The 18320-nt window shown below is 36.2% G+C and overlaps 3 protein-coding genes across 4 annotated transcripts in view; 2 read left to right on the forward strand and 1 right to left on the reverse strand.

Annotated features, from left to right (window-relative positions):
• The window catches only part of LOC143186236 (rho guanine nucleotide exchange factor 17), a 51820-nt gene extending 50147 nt beyond the window's left edge, over window positions 1-1673 (forward strand). The window contains exon 25 of the mRNA XM_076389787.1: window positions 1568-1673. The gene's annotated coding sequence lies outside the window, so the exon portion shown is untranslated. The remainder of the gene's footprint in view (window positions 1-1567) is intronic.
• Window positions 1511-14241, reverse strand: LOC143186237 (prostaglandin E2 receptor EP3 subtype). 2 transcript variants are annotated; one of them, XM_076389792.1, is made up of 6 exons: window positions 13290-14241; window positions 12333-12572; window positions 5859-6033; window positions 4785-5023; window positions 2688-2916; window positions 1511-2036 (listed from the first exon to the last, which is right to left on the reverse strand). In XM_076389792.1, the coding sequence occupies exons 1-6, from the start codon at window positions 13488-13490 to the stop codon at window positions 1921-1923; spliced, it is 1200 nt and encodes a 399-aa protein (XP_076245907.1). In that variant the 5' UTR covers window positions 13491-14241; the 3' UTR covers window positions 1511-1920. The 2 variants fall into 2 exon arrangements, with proteins under 2 accessions (XP_076245907.1, XP_076245906.1); XM_076389791.1 differs by having other exon boundaries at window positions 5859-6036.
• Window positions 14207-15687, forward strand: LOC143186255 (uncharacterized). Its single transcript, XM_076389826.1, has 3 exons — window positions 14207-14211; window positions 14331-14702; window positions 15552-15687. Exons 1-2 carry the CDS (start codon window positions 14207-14209, stop codon window positions 14665-14667), a joined length of 342 nt encoding a protein of 113 aa, XP_076245941.1. The 3' UTR covers window positions 14668-14702; window positions 15552-15687.
• Window positions 15688-18320: the final 2633 nt, after the last annotated feature.

The raw sequence follows: 18320 nt of genomic DNA on the forward strand, positions 1-18320 counted from the left end.
ACAAGTTAAAGTTATGATTTCTTTGGTGTTGACCATGTTAGCAGGTGAATACCAAATGAACTTGAACAAATTTTTTTGTTACCAGAGTAAAGAATGTGTATTTCGATTTGTGAGTCATTTATTTCGACGAAACAAATAAATAGTACACTACATTAAATGATTCTCGGTCACTGAATAATATTATTTGTATAATAATGAAATGGTCTATTATCTTTATTACTCAACGTAACAGAGGGTCTTCAAAAAAATTAGAAATGAATTGAATTATGGGTTTTACATAAAAAGATTCAATTTTATTGATATCCTTACAGAGATACAGTCGAATATTCGTGACTGTTAATTACACCGGATGCTTATAGTACACGTATATATGTATATGTAGACTGCGGATTTTTATGTGAATTCACATTTCCATAAATACGACTAAAACAATGAAAATTAAATACAAATCTTGTTCATTATCAAAATACTTTGCATGTTTTCCTAGATTATATGCACTGTATCTATTATTTTGTAGTCTTAACTTTCTCATAGGTGCATAAATATCCGCAGCTTATACATAGCTTAAGGTAACAGCTATTAAGTATGCATTACGAGACTGTTCATAACTCTATTTGTATAGATATGCACATAGATATATGTATATGATTTTCGTCGTTGTGTACATTCAAGAAAATATATATGCTCTTCCCTTACATTCTATTAAACAAAGTACATTGTACAATTAAATACGTTTCACCGTCGAATACTTTGGTTAACACCCACTCTTTTCGTCTGTGTTTGCATTAATTCATTGACTAGACATACATTTACGCGAACGTCACTGAAGTGTGTATCGAAATTTGTCAGCACAGTTTCCCCCTCGACTTAATCTAAAATGTAATTATTAACAATATCCATACTTTGACTTGAACATCCAGCTCTAACAAATTATATTCGAAACACTCACTCTCGCTTGCAGGCTGCAAACAAGTAGAGTACTTCGTATTCTGCCAGGTAAAAATTTAAAAATGTTCAACTTTGACTCAGTCAATAAGTAATGTACGTCTGTAAAAATATTTGCACTTGTTGCAATAATTTCTTCCTGGAATGCTATCGATTTTCTTATTTCGCCGAGTTAATTGCGAAAAAATAAGACACCTTCTATTCACAGAGTATTTTTGTGTAAGTTGTTTGAAATTTTTGTTGATGATTATTAATCATTTTTGAAATTCCATACGTGCAGGAAAAAAGAGAAAGAGTAGTTGTCATAGATGATATAAATATAGCTATCGTTACAGTGGATAATGATTCATAAAATTAATGAAAATGACATAGAAAATATTCAATGGAAATTGTACACAAAAAAGTCAGCGAGGTATCGATCTCAACGCATTCATTTGTTCTTCAATGGCTCGGGGGCCAATGTTCCTCAAATATTTTCACATTTTTTTATTTGGTCATTGAGGCCTCATCTACTGTAACTTCATCCTTTTATTACTGTCTTCTTAGAAATACGTAATTAGATAGTATCTCTAACTCATAAATCGTCGATCATCAAGTACTAATGTTTAATTAGTCTGTTTAGGAATATAAGCGTCCCTCATCAGACATCATCAAAAGCGTCAGAAGACTTTTTAAGAAACGTAACTCCTATCCAGAGGCCTCAAACGTCAACCTATCCATCTCAGTATTCAACAATCAGAACATTGCAAGCATCGTCGTCATAGCAGACGTAGACTTTTCTTTAAGTCTTTCCTTCGACGTGCTTGTCAAGTTCCACGTACATGGATAAGATTTCAGTGTATTATCCTCATCTACCTAGCGAAGACTTTCCAAAATTCTTGAAGAGTAGTATCCACGATCACAGTATGCACCTTAAACATAACTAACATCGTGGCTCTCGACTCGTTTTAGAAAGATCTTTCGCTGAAGCTTATCTCAGACCGATACTGCCACCAGATGAGGATGCTCGTTCTCCTCGCTGACTGGAGTTGAGGGTGCCTCCGTGATGGGAGTCGATGGATCACCACTGCTGCCCTGGTGATCTGTAGTTCCTGTCACAAATTATATATTTATGTAGAAATTCTGGAATTAATTTATGTGTGGGTCTTACAAGCATATTTAATTTCCTCATTGCAAATATTGTTTTTGTGAAAGTATTCTTCGGGAACACTATTAGAAATAATTGGAAATTAATTTTAAAGGATATAATATAATTTAAATTAAAGATAGATGTCATAATAGATATGTTGAAGTCTGTAAACTTTTCTTTTCTGTAATACTAAAAAATATAGAATAAAGTATTGTTTGCTTTCCAGTACCATGCTGAAGTAGTCAGTGAAAGCCACAACGTGTCACGCATGTGTGGCCAAAAAAAGCAAGAAACGTGTAACTCATTGTTCGCACTCCCAAGATGACTCTTTCATATGTTCAGAATGCTTCAAGGAAGATCTCAAGCCATGAAGAAATGTTTGAAACACGCAATCGTAATATTTCATAATTCTTAGAATTTAAAATTTTGTTAAAATGAAGAACTCCACACGTTATCAGGCCTCGTTAAAAAATGAATAACTAAATTATAAATCATCTACATTCTACATCTACATATACAAGACGACACAATGGTCTTATATTCATTAAACACCTTTGTCATTCCTCAAAATATTGATATATATCAAAAAATTGTTCATTTTGACACAACTCACCTGTGAACGAACTCGACCTGCTTCTACCTGGCCAACAGACTCTGCAGAGAGGTTTCAGAAGACGGAATCTTGGTCGAGGCATCCTCAGCAGCACATAGATGTACGGATCCAGGGTGAAATGAATGCTAAGAAGAATATCGGCTGCCATATGAAACACGTGTATCACTTTTCGTGCCAGTAACGCCTTCTGTGGCAACTTCATCGCGAATTGTGCCAATGGAATGGAAATCTGTCGAAACAATACAGCGACAATTCCCATTAATTAACATGTACTTATTGCGTCGTTTAACTCGGTTGGATTCGATCGTCAGTATTAAAAGGCAGAATAAATTTAAAGCATGAAGCCAGACACAAGAAGTGCATAGCTAATTACCACTTTGACATACTATATTAGCCACAAATCCCAGAGGATAATCCAGTGTATTTTAAATTTGTAAAATTATAATTTGTTTATTATTCATAGTTCTATAAATAAGACTGTGCGTCCATGCAGGTACGAAGATAATCAATTATGCAATCAGGTACTAGAACATTTGCCATAAAAGGTTCTACGTGCCAGTCTTGTTGTCAACGACAGAACCAGGTTCGCAACAAGTCGTGGAATATTATCCCGCCATTCTTCTGAAATGTTTCACATCCGGTTTCGAAGCACAAAAGCTACGATGTTACGACCGATCAATCGTTGGCGGATGTCGCGATGGATCGTACGTGAAGATATTCTAAACCAAATCGTTGCTTTCGACCTTCATCCCGTCGCGAACGGAAGTGCGTCATATTTGAAAATTTTCAGGAGCGTGTCGTTATAGATTATTAATTCGGTCATACCCGTGTTCACATTTCTGTAAACTGGCCTCGCGAAATGGCAACAGACACTGTTGTTTAATCTACCAGGCTACGCTGAAATACTTTTCAAAGTGCTTGGTCTGGAACTGAAGAGGACTTGTGCGCAGCTCGCCGAAGAAAATCGCAAAATAAGATGCTCAGCGAATAAGGAGATGGAAATGCAGGAAGCTCGTGTGTATGCAATCACTGTCTGGTCGGGTGCATTGTTCGATGTGATTGTATTCGTGGTGACGGGATGTAATGCGATTATATTATATTAGGAATTCTGGAATGCGGGTATTTGAATGATGAAAATAATCCTTTGCTTGATACTAAATCTTTTATCTTGAGATATTATGTAGTATAGAAAGAGGAACAGTAATTGATTGCATAAATAAAGAAGATTTTATAATACTTTGATGGAAATAAATTTTGACTGGGTACTCATTGAAAGAGGATTAATGATTGTGTTGCAATTAATACAATTTGGTATCTAAGTTAAAAAACATATTTTTCTGGAGTTGTAAGTGATAAGGTGGAAGTTGTGACTTGCCAAAATAAAAGTAGGTAATATGTAAGTAGTAGAAAAACTCCACTAAATTCATAGGAAATATTTTTGTCCTGTTATCATCTGACAAAAGATTTTCCAAGGTGTTTTTTCATCAGGAAAATACCAGTTATTGATCATTTCCAGTATTACTGCGCTAAGCCTATGGGACAGGTTTAGATCTAAATTAAATATTATTCCACAAATGACAACAAATCGGTGGATTGATCATTTAAGGAGGACACGTCGCGTGGAATGAAGGAAACGACTCCAGGTGATTTCAAATCGTGTCACGGTTGACACAGCCGCAAATTTTATCAATGTTTCGACCACGTAGGAGTAAATACTGTCTAATTGAATGGCACGCGTGTCACGTAAACGCTATTACCCTCCCTAAAAAGAGAGTAGCCGGAAGCTTCCATTCCTTTTAGACCTTCTGTGCTCGCGGTTGCCAAAATGTACTGTCAATGACAACTGTCTCGATTACAACCAGATAACGTAAACGCCAGCATGAGACATGAATGAAACATTACTTAGCTGTTCAGCTCGATTTAGAAGGAATACAAATTTCTATTTTATACCCTTACATTTTGAACAAATTAGTGGGACTTAAGAGTGTTGGAAAGCAGAGGCCTGTCAAGCATTCTAAATGAACTTATTACTAGCCAAGTAGCTGCACTTTATCCAACTACAACGTTGTAAGGGAGTAAATTGGATCAATTACTCACCATTTGAGGCATCCAACAGATAACAAACGATATCGATAGCACAGCCATCAATCTCGCGAACGCCCTTTCCTCAGCAGTTGTCACGACTTCTGGCGATGGTCCTGCCACCGTTAGCAGTGGTTTAGCTCTTGATGAGGATCTCGTTACGCGACGAAGAGCGCCAGCTTTCTTACTCAGCCTCCTCAGTGCTCTAGACACTGCTAAATTGCACCAGACTATCGATAGACAGAGAAGCGTGCCTGCAATTTAGAGTAATAGATTTGTATTTGGTTCTCATACCATAAAGGACACTAAATAAACAAAGTGGGAAACAGTAGTAAAAGTGGGGGTAGGAAACCCTAAGGCCCAAGAGGGTTGAAAATACGAGTCAGTTTATGAGTAGCAGGCAAGAGGGCCTGAAGTACAATAGTTGGTGAAAGAAATCAGTGCAAAGTGAGCGATGTGCGTTATTGTAGAGTGTTATAAATAGTGTGGGTCAATGTTACTATAGTAGAGTCTCGATTAACCGGGTCTTAATTATGCAGAGCACTATTTCAGGGTTATATATATAATATATTCAGGGTTATGGCTATTCAATATAATTACAATATAATAAAAACATTCATAAAGTGACATATTCAGAGCGACAATAATAGATTCGCAACTGGTTCGCGCTGTATAATTGTACACATAATTTCCGAAGTATAGCAAATAATTCTCAAGTGAACACGTGCCCTCATCCATTTGTTTCCACTGCGAATATTTCACCTTGGTATTTGGGAACTTTAAAAATAGAGAACAATAAAGAATATCGATTGAGTCGAACTGTAATTTGATAATAATCTACCGAAAGTGAAATTAATTATCAAGAGTATATTTTAACTTTGAGTGTCGTGTTAAGCCAGTTAATGGAGATGCTATCGTGCATGTATAATTGTGAGAACAAAAGGTGTGATTCATATATATGTCAGATAATAAATTTGATGGTAAACGAGTGGCGTCACAATAACCCCACTTCACCAACCAGGTGTTAAGTTTCTTCCACCCTAAAGGAAAAGTCGACCAAGTATTTATCGATTATAGCGATATACTCACCAAAAACAAACCATACGTAAGCGTAGGCTATGTCAGCAGGCTCAGTGGCCTCCCTGTATCGAACACATTTCTCGCCCTTGTGATAGACGCCAAAGCCTAAAACTGGCAGGCTAGTCAGCGCTAGGGCGATCAACCAAAGTACCAGCATACAACGCACGATTACCGGATACGTCACCTGCTGGAGAACACACGGGTGTCGCAGATTAAGTAGTATTGACTTTGAGAGACAGTACCTTACTCTGTTGGTGATTTTAGAGAGAGACAGAAATGGGAAGCGAGAATTCCCGATAGAAGAAATTGAGAGACGAGAAACTCTGCAGAAACAGATGAAATTAAGTGATGGGACTTCTGGACTTGGATTTCAGTTTAAATGATTTAGAAATTATTAATATTGATATTCTTCTCTTCAGAAATAACTTTTACAATCTGCTTCAGTTGAAACAGTTTCATTTTTACATATTTACATACAGTTATTAATAACAATAAGCTTCTGAAATATATGACTTTAATGTTGACTCAATGGCATTCAGAAATATTAAGAAAATAACTAGAGGAAATGTTAAGGGTAATTTATAACTACTGTACGGATCTTGATGTATTAATAGGAAAATTTAATTTGTAAAATAGCACAAAATCCATATGATATGTAAAAATGTTAAAAATATGGAAAGTTAGATATATTTTATAATATATTTGTATGATAATAGAAATTTCCATAAACATCCGCAGTTTATTTCTAACTCGTAACAAGGAAAATCTTACTTCAAGAGAATCGAGAATCATCTAACTAGAATTAATGATCGTTCGCGTTTTACACGCGTCGTTTATCAGTCGTTGCTCAACTTCGCGAAGTCAACGAACTCCGAATCTGTCGATGAATGCTAATTCGATTCTAATGGCTCCGGAGCAAACATCAAATGGAAAGTCGTCGCACGACAGAGTTTCGAGGAAAGAATCATTGATGATTCTGTGTAACGATTGTTATTGTTGTGGATCGCTTCTCTGCGTCTCTAGAGATGTGCAATCTAAAATAGATGAACCTAAACTTGCGTGGGAGTACGTCAAGGGTTCCTCGACCTTAAGATAATAACAGCGACCTTCTATCTTCTTTTAGATCCCTTTGGGTCGTATCGAGGAGAAAAGGCGTGAATGGTCTGTTGACGTCTCATAACGTCATCGTTGACACGGGGGAAATGCTTTTTCAGCAGGTGGGCAATTTTCGGCCAAATCCCTCGGTGTTAAATGATATAACCCGACAAAGATTTTGAAGAAATCAATCACGTAAATTCAGAAGCAGAAATCGTCCTTGAAGCTTTCACTATTTGTATGATTTAATTAAATTAGAAGTTTCGTAGAAATGAAAAAGGAAAAAATTTGACAACTAAATCTTTATTCCTGTGTGTTTATAACAAAGACAAATATATCGATGATAATATAACTTTGGTGTAGTAGGATCATATTTTTCACATGGAAGAAGGGATGAAATCTTCGTTAAGGATTTCTTTGCAGCCCTCTGCAGAGGTAGCTAAGTGCTTTCAAGGAAAAAGAATGGAAGATCCCTTTACCGAGGAAGGGTGGAGATCTCCTGAACGAAGATAAAGTGAGAAAGGTAACCGGGAAGTCTAATAATTACACGTTGTACAATGGACCTCTGTTGTCTGGTATTTTCAACCTAAAAGGGATGAAGGAAACAATCTTAAAGTCGTTGATGTAAAAATAACGATGCTGTTTTTCAAATTTACATTCAAATTTTGCATCAAATTAATTGCACTACACTGCACTCCATATTTTATCTATTATGCATTCGGGACTTATAAAAGCATTATTTTATGAGGCGATCACTGAAATAAAAATTGATGTTTCTATAGACATCGTTGGAAGATTCTAATTTTTCTTCGAATCTTAATTTTAAAATTGTGTGTGTTCTTTCCTGGTACAGAAACCTGCATTCAGCTTCCACTGATACGTTATGTTTACGTCTGAGACATTTCGAGGACAATGTTACAATATGCTCTAAAGAAGCTCAAAGGCCTTGAATCTGAAAGATGACTCAGTTTTATCAAACGTAACATTCTTCTGGTAGAAACGAAATCAGACCTTGATACCATAAGCTTCATAAAATATTGAGTGGATTCTTTCTTCATCTAATGTTTTGCATGATGTAATATTTAAGCTGGGATTTTGGAGCATTGGTGAAACATTTGGAATGTTACGATCTGAACCGAGGTTACCCAAATTCTATCCTTCATGTTAATTATGAAGATCTTCATTATATTGGAGCTTAGATATTTTAGAAGAGAGAAAAAAAATATAAAAATAAACAGAGGCAAGCGACAAAAGTTACTGCAGAGGACTATTGAACTCAAGGAAACATCATCGCGTTACATCATAGCGATATTACTACTGCTTTCGTGGCGATAGCAGATTGTGCTGGATTCCAGTTTAAGAGGGTAAAGCATTAGCGGAATGCTGTTTATATCCATTTTATGGCAGAGGAAACATAATTCACATAACCAAATTTTATACCTTCTTACTTCGAATCATGATAATCGAGTAATTTTCTTTAACGTAATCCAAAGTCCTATGAATTATAATTGTAAGTAACATAGAGATACAAATGACTTCTTTGAGTAACAAAAAAGAAAAAAATAAATTTGTTACAGTAATTAAAATATAAAAGTATCACAGAATATCATAGCGAAAGTCACATGTAAAGAAGTCATTGGGTAGTAACTAGTACAATCGCAAGCAATTGCAATTCTCGAGCATAATACAAAACAAGGTTACAACAGTGACGTTAGTGGATATTGCATCTAAGTATTCGATACAATTGGTCCATGGAATCAGCTTAACAGTGTCAATCACTTTTAGTTAAGGACTACCTAGCACCATCTTGCATCTTCAGAGTTTCTCAGACGCAACTAATTGAAAAAAATTCAATTTTTAATACAAAACAGATTACGAACCAAAATTTTCAAGATCTATGATTCCTAAAAATTCGATTCATAATGAGCAACGAACTTCGATTCTTCCTTATGTAGCCACGACCATTTTTCTTTCGATAACTTTGCATTTGCTCTGATGTCAAAAAACGAAACACTGCTCTCGATTCGCGATGAACATTCTCATGCCTTAAATCATTCATCACTGACCCATACATCTATACATATGTACTCTTTTCGCACTTCCCTCGCAGCCAACGCGAGAAATGATCTGAAATTCCTGACGCCGCGAAAACCGCGCACAGCATCATGTGAGTTATTTGAATACCATAGTAAAGATAATTTCACACGTTACAGATATGTCAGTTTAATTTACTTTGGCCCAGGGTTACTGTTTCTCGATCGTAGATTATGAATAACTATTTAAGATCGATAAACAGCTAATCTCGTCGCTACCACGTGCATGCACTAGTTTGCGAGAACCGCCTTGTGATCTTTTTCATCCCTGTATTTTAACCGGAAGCTGAATCTGTCGTGAATGAAGGTAAATCCTATCACGTTACAAATTTACGATGTCTCGAGCTACTAGAAAATTCCCAAGGGTAAATGCTAACAAGTAGCTCGAGTTTTCACAGGCCTTCTTTCCAATTTGCTTCGAATCGAGAGCCTTGATTGTGCTCTACTTTTAACGCTGGCCTGTTCATTAAAACGGAAGCAGGATAGATAGGCATGATAAAGAGGCATGAATTCTATTGTAGAATCGTTTTCAATGTTATGTTCGTCTGTGGTATAAAATGAGTAATTTGAATATTGTTTTATTAAAAGACTGTGCGTGTTTAATGAACTTGGAAGTCTGTGGAATGATAATTATATAGTATGTCAATCTTTGGTGATTTACTTTCTAACAGCCTAAGGAATTAGGCGAATCTTCAGGGTATAGCAGTTACTATTTCCCTTTTACGTATTTTCTTATTTAGAATTAGCCAGATGTAGGTTGTATTTCTTGTAAATTAGTTTTATGATTTAAATTTGTAAAAGAAGCTAACTAAATCTGAAATGTGTGAAGATAATTTCAGAAAATGAAGCTTCTAGCTTGACTTTTGATACGTGGTCACATCAAGTATCACGGTTACGTGGTCCTTGGTTCAATGAAAGGCATTGTACGTGCGCAGATACACGTATCAAAAGAAAAAACTAGAAGAGACTTCACCTTCCACCTTCGAAATATGGTTTACGTTAATTTCGCTGGCCTTGAATCAACGCCTCACAGACGTTGAAATATGCATTGAGGGTCCTGAAATTTAGAACGAACAAATTTTCATCTATCGTTCCATTGTAACGCAAGCCTTTTACATAAAATACATGCTGTAAACTCCCAGCATTTTTAAAGGTTTCTATTTATATTATTAAATCTAGGTATTTATTATTCTTTTACTGAAGAAATTTAAAAGGACATGAAGAGGAAATATTTCCTATCAAAATGCTTCAAAGAAGCTAAAGTTCTAGAGACTAGAGAAGGTACAAAAATTTATATATCATCTATGAAGAGTGTACATACCATTGACCATATTTGGGAATTTAAGTCAGAACATTCACGCACCTACGCAATAGATACAAATCGTCATCAGTAACAAGGAAAATGCATATTTCACTGTTCCATGATTAATAACTGTGTCAGTTTCATGAATTGAAGCAAATCACTGAAAAGAATACCTTCTTGACATGTCACATTCACCCTAAACTTGTAACCATACAATCACAATCGTAATTAGCCGCGGTGTTAGTGATCACGTAGTCCTTTCTTTTTTCTCGGAAACAGTTTAAGTCACTTCAGGGGCTATCACTCGCTATCATTATCAGAATTCGAAATGACCACGCATTTTAGTGACCCATGACCGTCCTTCATCGTAATGTTTCGAATGATGACAGCATACGCGCAGAAAAATTGTGTACTTTTAAATCTCGCAGTTTCTGGAAGAAAATCGACAAAAAGAGCGAAATACTCTCCGCGCGGATGATAATGACGGAGTTAATTTTTCCTGGGAAAACCTTCGAAGACGAGATACAGAGGATGAGATACGACAGTAAACGCATTGTCATTCTGTCATTTTAAAAGCAATGCGATTCAAGACTGTTAACCTTTCGCTCCTGACTTTTTAGTTTCGGATTGACCCACTCGCGAAGTCTAGTCTGAATTTTTGATGTACCTTTTTTTATGAAGAAGAATGTTTTTCTTAGTTGTATTTTAAATAACAGATCACTTTATACGAATAAGAAATATTTTAATCTTTTTAACCAGAACTAGATATTTATATGCACATGCCGAGTTATTAAACCACTAAAATCTTTTATATACTGAAGTCACTGTGTTTAAAAATAATTATTCACAGTGATAAAAAATCAGTACGTTTTTGTAACACTATCAAATATCGTAGCTATGGATGGGAACCAATTGACGATAGGTTTTAACAGCCGAATTGCGTCGCAGCGGTAGCCGCCTCAGGGTCAACTTAAATAATTGCTTCCGCTGCATCTTAAAAGGAGGCAAATTGATACAAATGCATCTACCGTCCCATCGAAGTGGTAAAGTTAATGCTTGTTTTTTGTTCGTTCGATAATTAAGTAAACCTCCGACAGAATCTCGGGGATTCCAATGCAAAGACTTGTTCTATCCAATTAAATGCATTGGACATAAACGAATGATACTGTAACGTGAAATACTGATGATATCATTCTTTTTAAATACAGTGATACATTAATCGACTCTCCGATTTCTTTTTCCTGTCTATCGAGAATATAATTCAAAATGAAAGAGTTACTGTCGAGTTTTCCTATTCACGTCTGTCAATGACTGAATCTCCTGATTTAATACAAAAATACTGAATAGTGTACGATAATATTTGTATAATCCAAACTCTGTTAATAATTCATACGAATTTTCCAGATGAAAGAGCTTGTACCATGTCGTTAACTTGATATGTATGACAATCTTTTCTGACAAATCGTGTGCAAACATTTCTTTGCCTTAAGTTAATACGACAGTGTCAACAAGACATTGAGTAGTATTGTCAGTTTCAGCTGATGATTAAGTCACTTTGATTTACTGTTGTTTCTTAAGAAATGGGTCAGGTTCATACGTAAAATAAGAACTATTTTAAACGTGACTCTTATCACGTACAGATAAAACCCGTAACGATTTCTCAGCAGGGGGAAACGTCTTTAGCTATCTCTGTAGCCTAAAACTTTTCTAACTTCAACGATCAAACTTCATTATTATTGTAACTCATGGAATTTTAATGAAATATACTCTCCCTGATTACCCGAAACATGATCCCTTAGAATTTTCTTTGGAAATAGAGAATTTCAATATATTACATCTATAGAACAAAAGTTCCTCGTTGAAAGAGTAGAAGAGAAGATATCATCTGGTCGAGGGAAAGTTAAGATGGGGATAGTTTCGTGAATAATTTTCTGTCGATGGTAGAGATCTTTTGGAGCCATCGATAAAGGGCTATCTAGGATCTTGACTTACCTTTTGATAAACGAAGGGTCTAGTCAAGGCCAGCCATCTTTCGGCTGCCATTACGATAGCGACGCAACCACTGAACAAGCCGAATAGCCTCCAAACGACACGTAGGGAGCACAAGCCTCTCGAGAATATTACGCTGCCCACATAACGAGTGATATACAGTTGTACCAGCATCCCCAACAGAGCCACGAGATCGTTGGTCGCTAAGCATCGGAGCATCAGCAGGTGTTTTCGATTTCTTCTCTGGAGACACGAAACAGACTTATGTTTCACCCTTTCCTTATATTTCTCATGTTTCTGTCTAGAATTTATTTATAAGAATATACAAAACTAGGAAATTTATAATAGATTTTCAGCTATAATTTGACCTATTCGTACTTAACAAGAATTACTGAATATTAGTCATTAATTCTGGGAAAACTAAATGTGTGCTCCTTGTACCAACAATTTGGTAAAAATTTTGGAAAAGTTATTTATCCTGTACACTCTAGGTTTAATGTACGAAAATCTTTATTGAAATAATTTTTCTAGAATAAATATGTAAGAAAAGTGGGTTCGAGGAGTCCCTCTTTAACTTTTCGCACAACTCAGGAATATCTACACCTAGGGTTAACATTTCATTTAACTCTTTTGCACTGTTCGAATCAGTTGAAACTTAGTATTTAATTTTAATATTCACTGCCCATTTAATAAAATTGCGATCTATACAGAATTTTTTACCTTTTAGTAATAGCATTCAAAATATATATTTTCCATAAAAATATATCTTACATACTTTTACAATAAAAGTGAATTGAAACATACTTATACAACATTATTTAAACAATGCACAAGCCTTAAAAGAGCAAGAAAACTGCATCACAGTAACTGGAAACTGCTGCAATGCATAGTTCCAAGACCCCCAAAATTTCATCAATCCAATTACTTTTCCCAACTTCTTAGATTCCTTAATATCATTACCTTGTCACGATGAAAGAGAATGACTAGGGCTGACACATTGCCGATCACACCGGTTATGTACACAAGCGTGAGCACTATTTGAGACGCAAAAGGCAAGTGTCTCCTGGCAGGGTTCAAAAGAGCGGTGGGTGTCACCATGGTCGAGTTCAATTCCATCATTGACATAGTTTCGTTCCAATCCACCGTCGAAGTGAGCGACATTTTCTTACGACTCTCGTAATAACCACCAAGGAACACCGATCGATCGATACTCCACGTGTGTACCTACTTTTTGCCTTCCAAGCCCCAACTATCTGACTAAAGTCTCCTCGAAGACAATTTCAAACGGAAGCGCGATCAACAATGCAACGATTCAGAGACCTCATTGTTTATAAGGATCGTTCAACCTGATAGACAATCAGCGTCGCTGATCTGAAGCAGCTGTAAATTCCCTCGGTTCCTCTATTTATTTTATGCAGAGAGCTAGCGGAGACAACAGCTCGAAGTTACCCAGCTAGAGCATTGTTATTGTTCTAATAGCCTTTGAACGCGTATCGCTGCAGTTATCATGCACCTTTGGTACTCTATTATCGCGCCACTCTTACGCTTTGGTAGAAGCGGCGTTGCTGCCCCTCGGCTGAACGACTTTCTCAAGAAACGTGACAACGTTGGGGCTGGACCCTTTTGAATCGCTACCTGCTGTCCCACGGGCCCTTATTCGAGCCAGCTTGCAATGTGCGATGGGTCACAGCCGACGCCAGTTAGCGTCGCTCTATCGATCCGACTTCTTTAACTGAAATTTTCGTGGGACCTACTGTGGGACCTGCCTTTCTCTCAAACTTTCGCCGACGAAGCTTTCTTCTGAGAGTCCTCGCAAAAACAGAACTGCACTTTGAAGATCTAGGAGCCTTCTGTTGGAGCACTCTCTGCCATCAGCTATGCGGTAAGAGATTACAGCTTCACCCAGTTTTTATTGTGAATGGTACTTTTATCTATCGGACGTTTCAGTGGATTTGTTCGACTGACTGCTGATGATAACTGACTTCCTCGGTTTTCTTCGAGTCTCAGTCACTGGTCTTCGATCGGAATTGCCGTTCCAGATGCGTTCTTCTCGTTGGATAATAATCGTTGGAGAATTAACGATGCGAACTTGCGAATCTTCCGATCGAGTCTGATGACGAGGGAAAGAGGAGATCTGCCTCCACTGACTCCTTCGGCCGCGAGAGTCGTCGCCGCACTGATCCAAACCACGCGGTTGCCTCCAGTTTTGTTTACAATCGATGGATCTCTCGCCAGCGCGCGTGCGCCGGATTTTAAAGTCGCCGACGCTTTGGCGCCATATTTCTGGACCACCCTTGTCGAGCCTTGCTACTTATACGCTTGCAACATTGGCTTTTGAGTGGTGCTGGAATGGACTCTTATCGATCAATTGAGGTAAGAAAGTGCAATACGAAAACTTGACCTTAGGACAGTTTTCTTGTTTAGGTGTGTCGAGTGCAATAACTGTTGAGGCATAGTTCGTAATGTTTGATGTGATTATTGTAGCCTAGATAATATCTAAGGAAAAGAAATTAGTCTACACTGTACGTAAAGAATCAGTATAGGGATCGAAAAATTGCAGACGAATTTTTTGTAATTTCTGAATAAAATATAAAAAATAGGAGATAAAATAGAAAATTAATGGTTAATAATTATTGAAAATTGTAGGTAATATGTAGATAATCGAAGTTAAACAGTAGAGTAGTTGTTTTATAACTTTTTACCCAGAAGATTGATATAGTTTTCAAGGCAATTTACTCAATAGATATTTGAATTCGAATTTGAATTTGAATTTGAATTTGAATTTGAATTTCAATTTCAATTTCAATTTCAATTTCAATTTCAATTTCAATTTCAATTTCAATTTCAATTTCAATTTCAATTTCAATTCGGATTTGAATTTGAATTTCAATTTGTAAAATCTCTCTCTACTTGGTGCAAGTGTACCTATTAAATTTGAATATTTTGAAAATTAAGTAATTGATACCGTCGTCAGACATGATAATAAGTATAATAACAATAAAATGTCCATTTAGAGGTTCAAAATTCTTTTATTAGCTATATAACAATTAATGTGCTTTGAATGACAACAAGATTGCAGGCAATTCGCGAACGCGCGAATTGTGTGTTGAAGGATAAAGGTGGCAATATTTTGTCGGTATGCAGATATAAATAATGCATCGTACATATACTTTTTGTATACAAGACGGCAAGATTGCCATTGTTGTTGATAAATAATTTCAGGCACGCCGCGATAAAGGCTCATTGCGTGTGCTGCGTTAACGCAGTCCTCTCAAGGATGCAGGACACAACGAATAGGGATTCTACCAAGGAATGGCGATGAATCTTACACAGATTAGCTAAGATTTGGAATGAATCCAAAATTAGCGACACGATAGTCAACGGTTATCTTCAAAGGTTTTCATTTTTAATTCTTCCACATTCGTCTTAGCATCAAAATATCACTTTCCATGAATGGAAATCGTGAGTATAAAAATATAAAAATATAGTATTCGTCTTACTGAATAATTTATATCAGATACATTTAATACCATTACATTTACATAAAGTGTCAAAAGAACTTAATAAATTAAGCGTTTAACAGTGTATTCCATTTGTATACCATAGGAAGAGAATTTTCGTCTTTTTCTTTTTTAATTAAGTTTAATTACTTATCATTCATATTATAGGGAATTGTTGCACATTGTATGATACATCCCACCTACAAGCCGCCGCACACAAAAACAGAGAAAAATGTCGAAGGTGGAAAAAAATATTGATAGAAAGCAGGTCGTATGCAATTTGTGTCGCGGCATAGAGGTCGCCACGTGGTTGCCATTGAATTGTCCTGAGGTGAATGAACTATTATGTGCCCGCAAGGCAGCTGATAATTGATGCCTTTTTTATCCAATTTACCACGAGCTATCAAGCGTCAAACTTAAACTGAGATAAACATTACTATTAGGCTACAGCAAATATCGATTCCCTGGTACAATAGCTATAAAACAACATGCAACACTTGAATTCTTACTTCTTCACGCCCCATCCTCATCTAGTTAATTAAGCAAATCAATTTAGACCAACTGACACAAATTTTCAATGTATTCCTGAATTTATACTACTTCTCATATGCTTCTAGGGAAAGTGATTTCCATAAGGTTTTTCAACACTCAGTGATAAGTTGCAGCTCTGATTTCTTAGTATTAAACAAGTCAGAGTTAATTAAACCACTGACAGAGGAGGTAGTGTTATAATCGTTAACGAGAAGCTTCTTTCTCGCACCGTCCCGAAGACCGCCAGCAACGCGAATTCATAACCGTGTACATACTGCCATGGAGCTGGCATGAACGTTACGCAAAGCAATTACAGAGATTAAATTGAGCAAGGAAAGTTAGGCAGAAACACCATCGCCATTAAAACAAGCCTTTCAAGATCAATTTCAGGTCAGGTTGCATTTAAGCTGGGTAATAAATTCTTAAACTGTTATTTTTGCTTCCTATATTCAGCTATTAATTCTATAGCAATGTAAAAAATCGATGAAGTAACATCTAATGCATTTTTTGTTTACACAGTGTAATAGAAAAGAATGAGTGTTATTTTTATCACGCAAATGGTGTTGCAGACTGATTTCCACGTTTGCTATGAACTATGTACACTTTTAATACAATATCGTCGATCTTGGAAATACATCTTGGCACCAGTCAGTGCAAATAATTCTTCGAGAAACCATATGCTGGGGCAGGATGAAATGAATATCGAGTCGAAGCTTTCTTGTCTGATACTAAAATGGTACCACTCGAATATTATTATCTTATTGAAGTGGGACAGGCATAGTCAGGGAAAGGAACAACGAGCAATTTGAAGAGCGATTATAATTTACTCGTCAAAGCTTGCCAATGGCCTTTTCTTTATTTCTTTTTCCTCGGAACGGTCTACTGGAACCCATAGAATCAATTGATGGAATAATTGTGCACGTATGGATCTCCTACTGCGACTATTTTCCGTAATTTAGACGATTGTGTTAGACCACTGGATGACGAAAATTCCAAATTGAAGCGTAAGAATCGTCGGCAGCTATTTTCGAAGCGCATCGATCGCGAATCGGCCTCGCGGATGCAAACAGCGCGTTATCTGCATTCATGGGAGAGAAGAATGCGACTCTTATAAACGAACGCTTATCTTTAGATGGACTGCTATAACCATACAATGGGTAATACGGAAACTATAATGAGGAAATTCATTTAAATAAATTGAGATCCTCGGACGCCATTTTCGCATAACGATCATCGTACTTGCGATACGTGTCGCGAATGTACTGTGCCTCAGTATAAAATTCTTCGAGGATAATTATTTGGTACTGTAGGTAATTGGTGAAGGCGAAAGATTATGCATCTCCTTTTTCCAAGGAATGAATCTATCAGTTGCAGTTAATTGGTTCATTAAGTCTAGAAACGTGAAACGTTGAGGATTACAAAAATGAGAAAGCTGTAAAAGGAAATGATATACCACTTATAATTTAGAGTAATCTAAACTTGCAATGCAAAGAAATCGATATTCGTAAAAAAGCTTAAAATGGATATTTTGAAAATACCTAGATCAAAGAGCTTTTAATTCTGAAGCTGTATTAACAGAGGCTTTAATATTAAAATTCATTTGTTTATAATGTTCTATACACCATAGTATTTATGGAGAAAAGAGATATTGGGAGAACAGAAGTGGACTTAAATGGAGCTTCAAAATTAAATGTCTATTAAGCAGAGATCAGAACAAAATTTCCTCTGGAGTTATCTCCTGAGAAATTTTAGCTTCGGAGCTCTACTCAAGTAGATCCCTTGGTTATCGATAATGATTGCGGTAAATTTGTACGATTCGTATTTATTTTTGCATTTTAGATAATATTTGTTTATTATATGAGTAAAGGGTACTCATAAAATAGGTATAGGACATTATACCTATGGAGAAAGCAATTAATATTATATTTGTATTTTGAATTATATAAAAGAAAATTGCGGG

Source organism: Calliopsis andreniformis, chromosome 12 (genome assembly GCF_051401765.1).
Source record: "Calliopsis andreniformis isolate RMS-2024a chromosome 12, iyCalAndr_principal, whole genome shotgun sequence".
In the NCBI taxonomy this organism is placed as follows: domain Eukaryota; kingdom Metazoa; phylum Arthropoda; class Insecta; order Hymenoptera; family Andrenidae; genus Calliopsis; species Calliopsis andreniformis.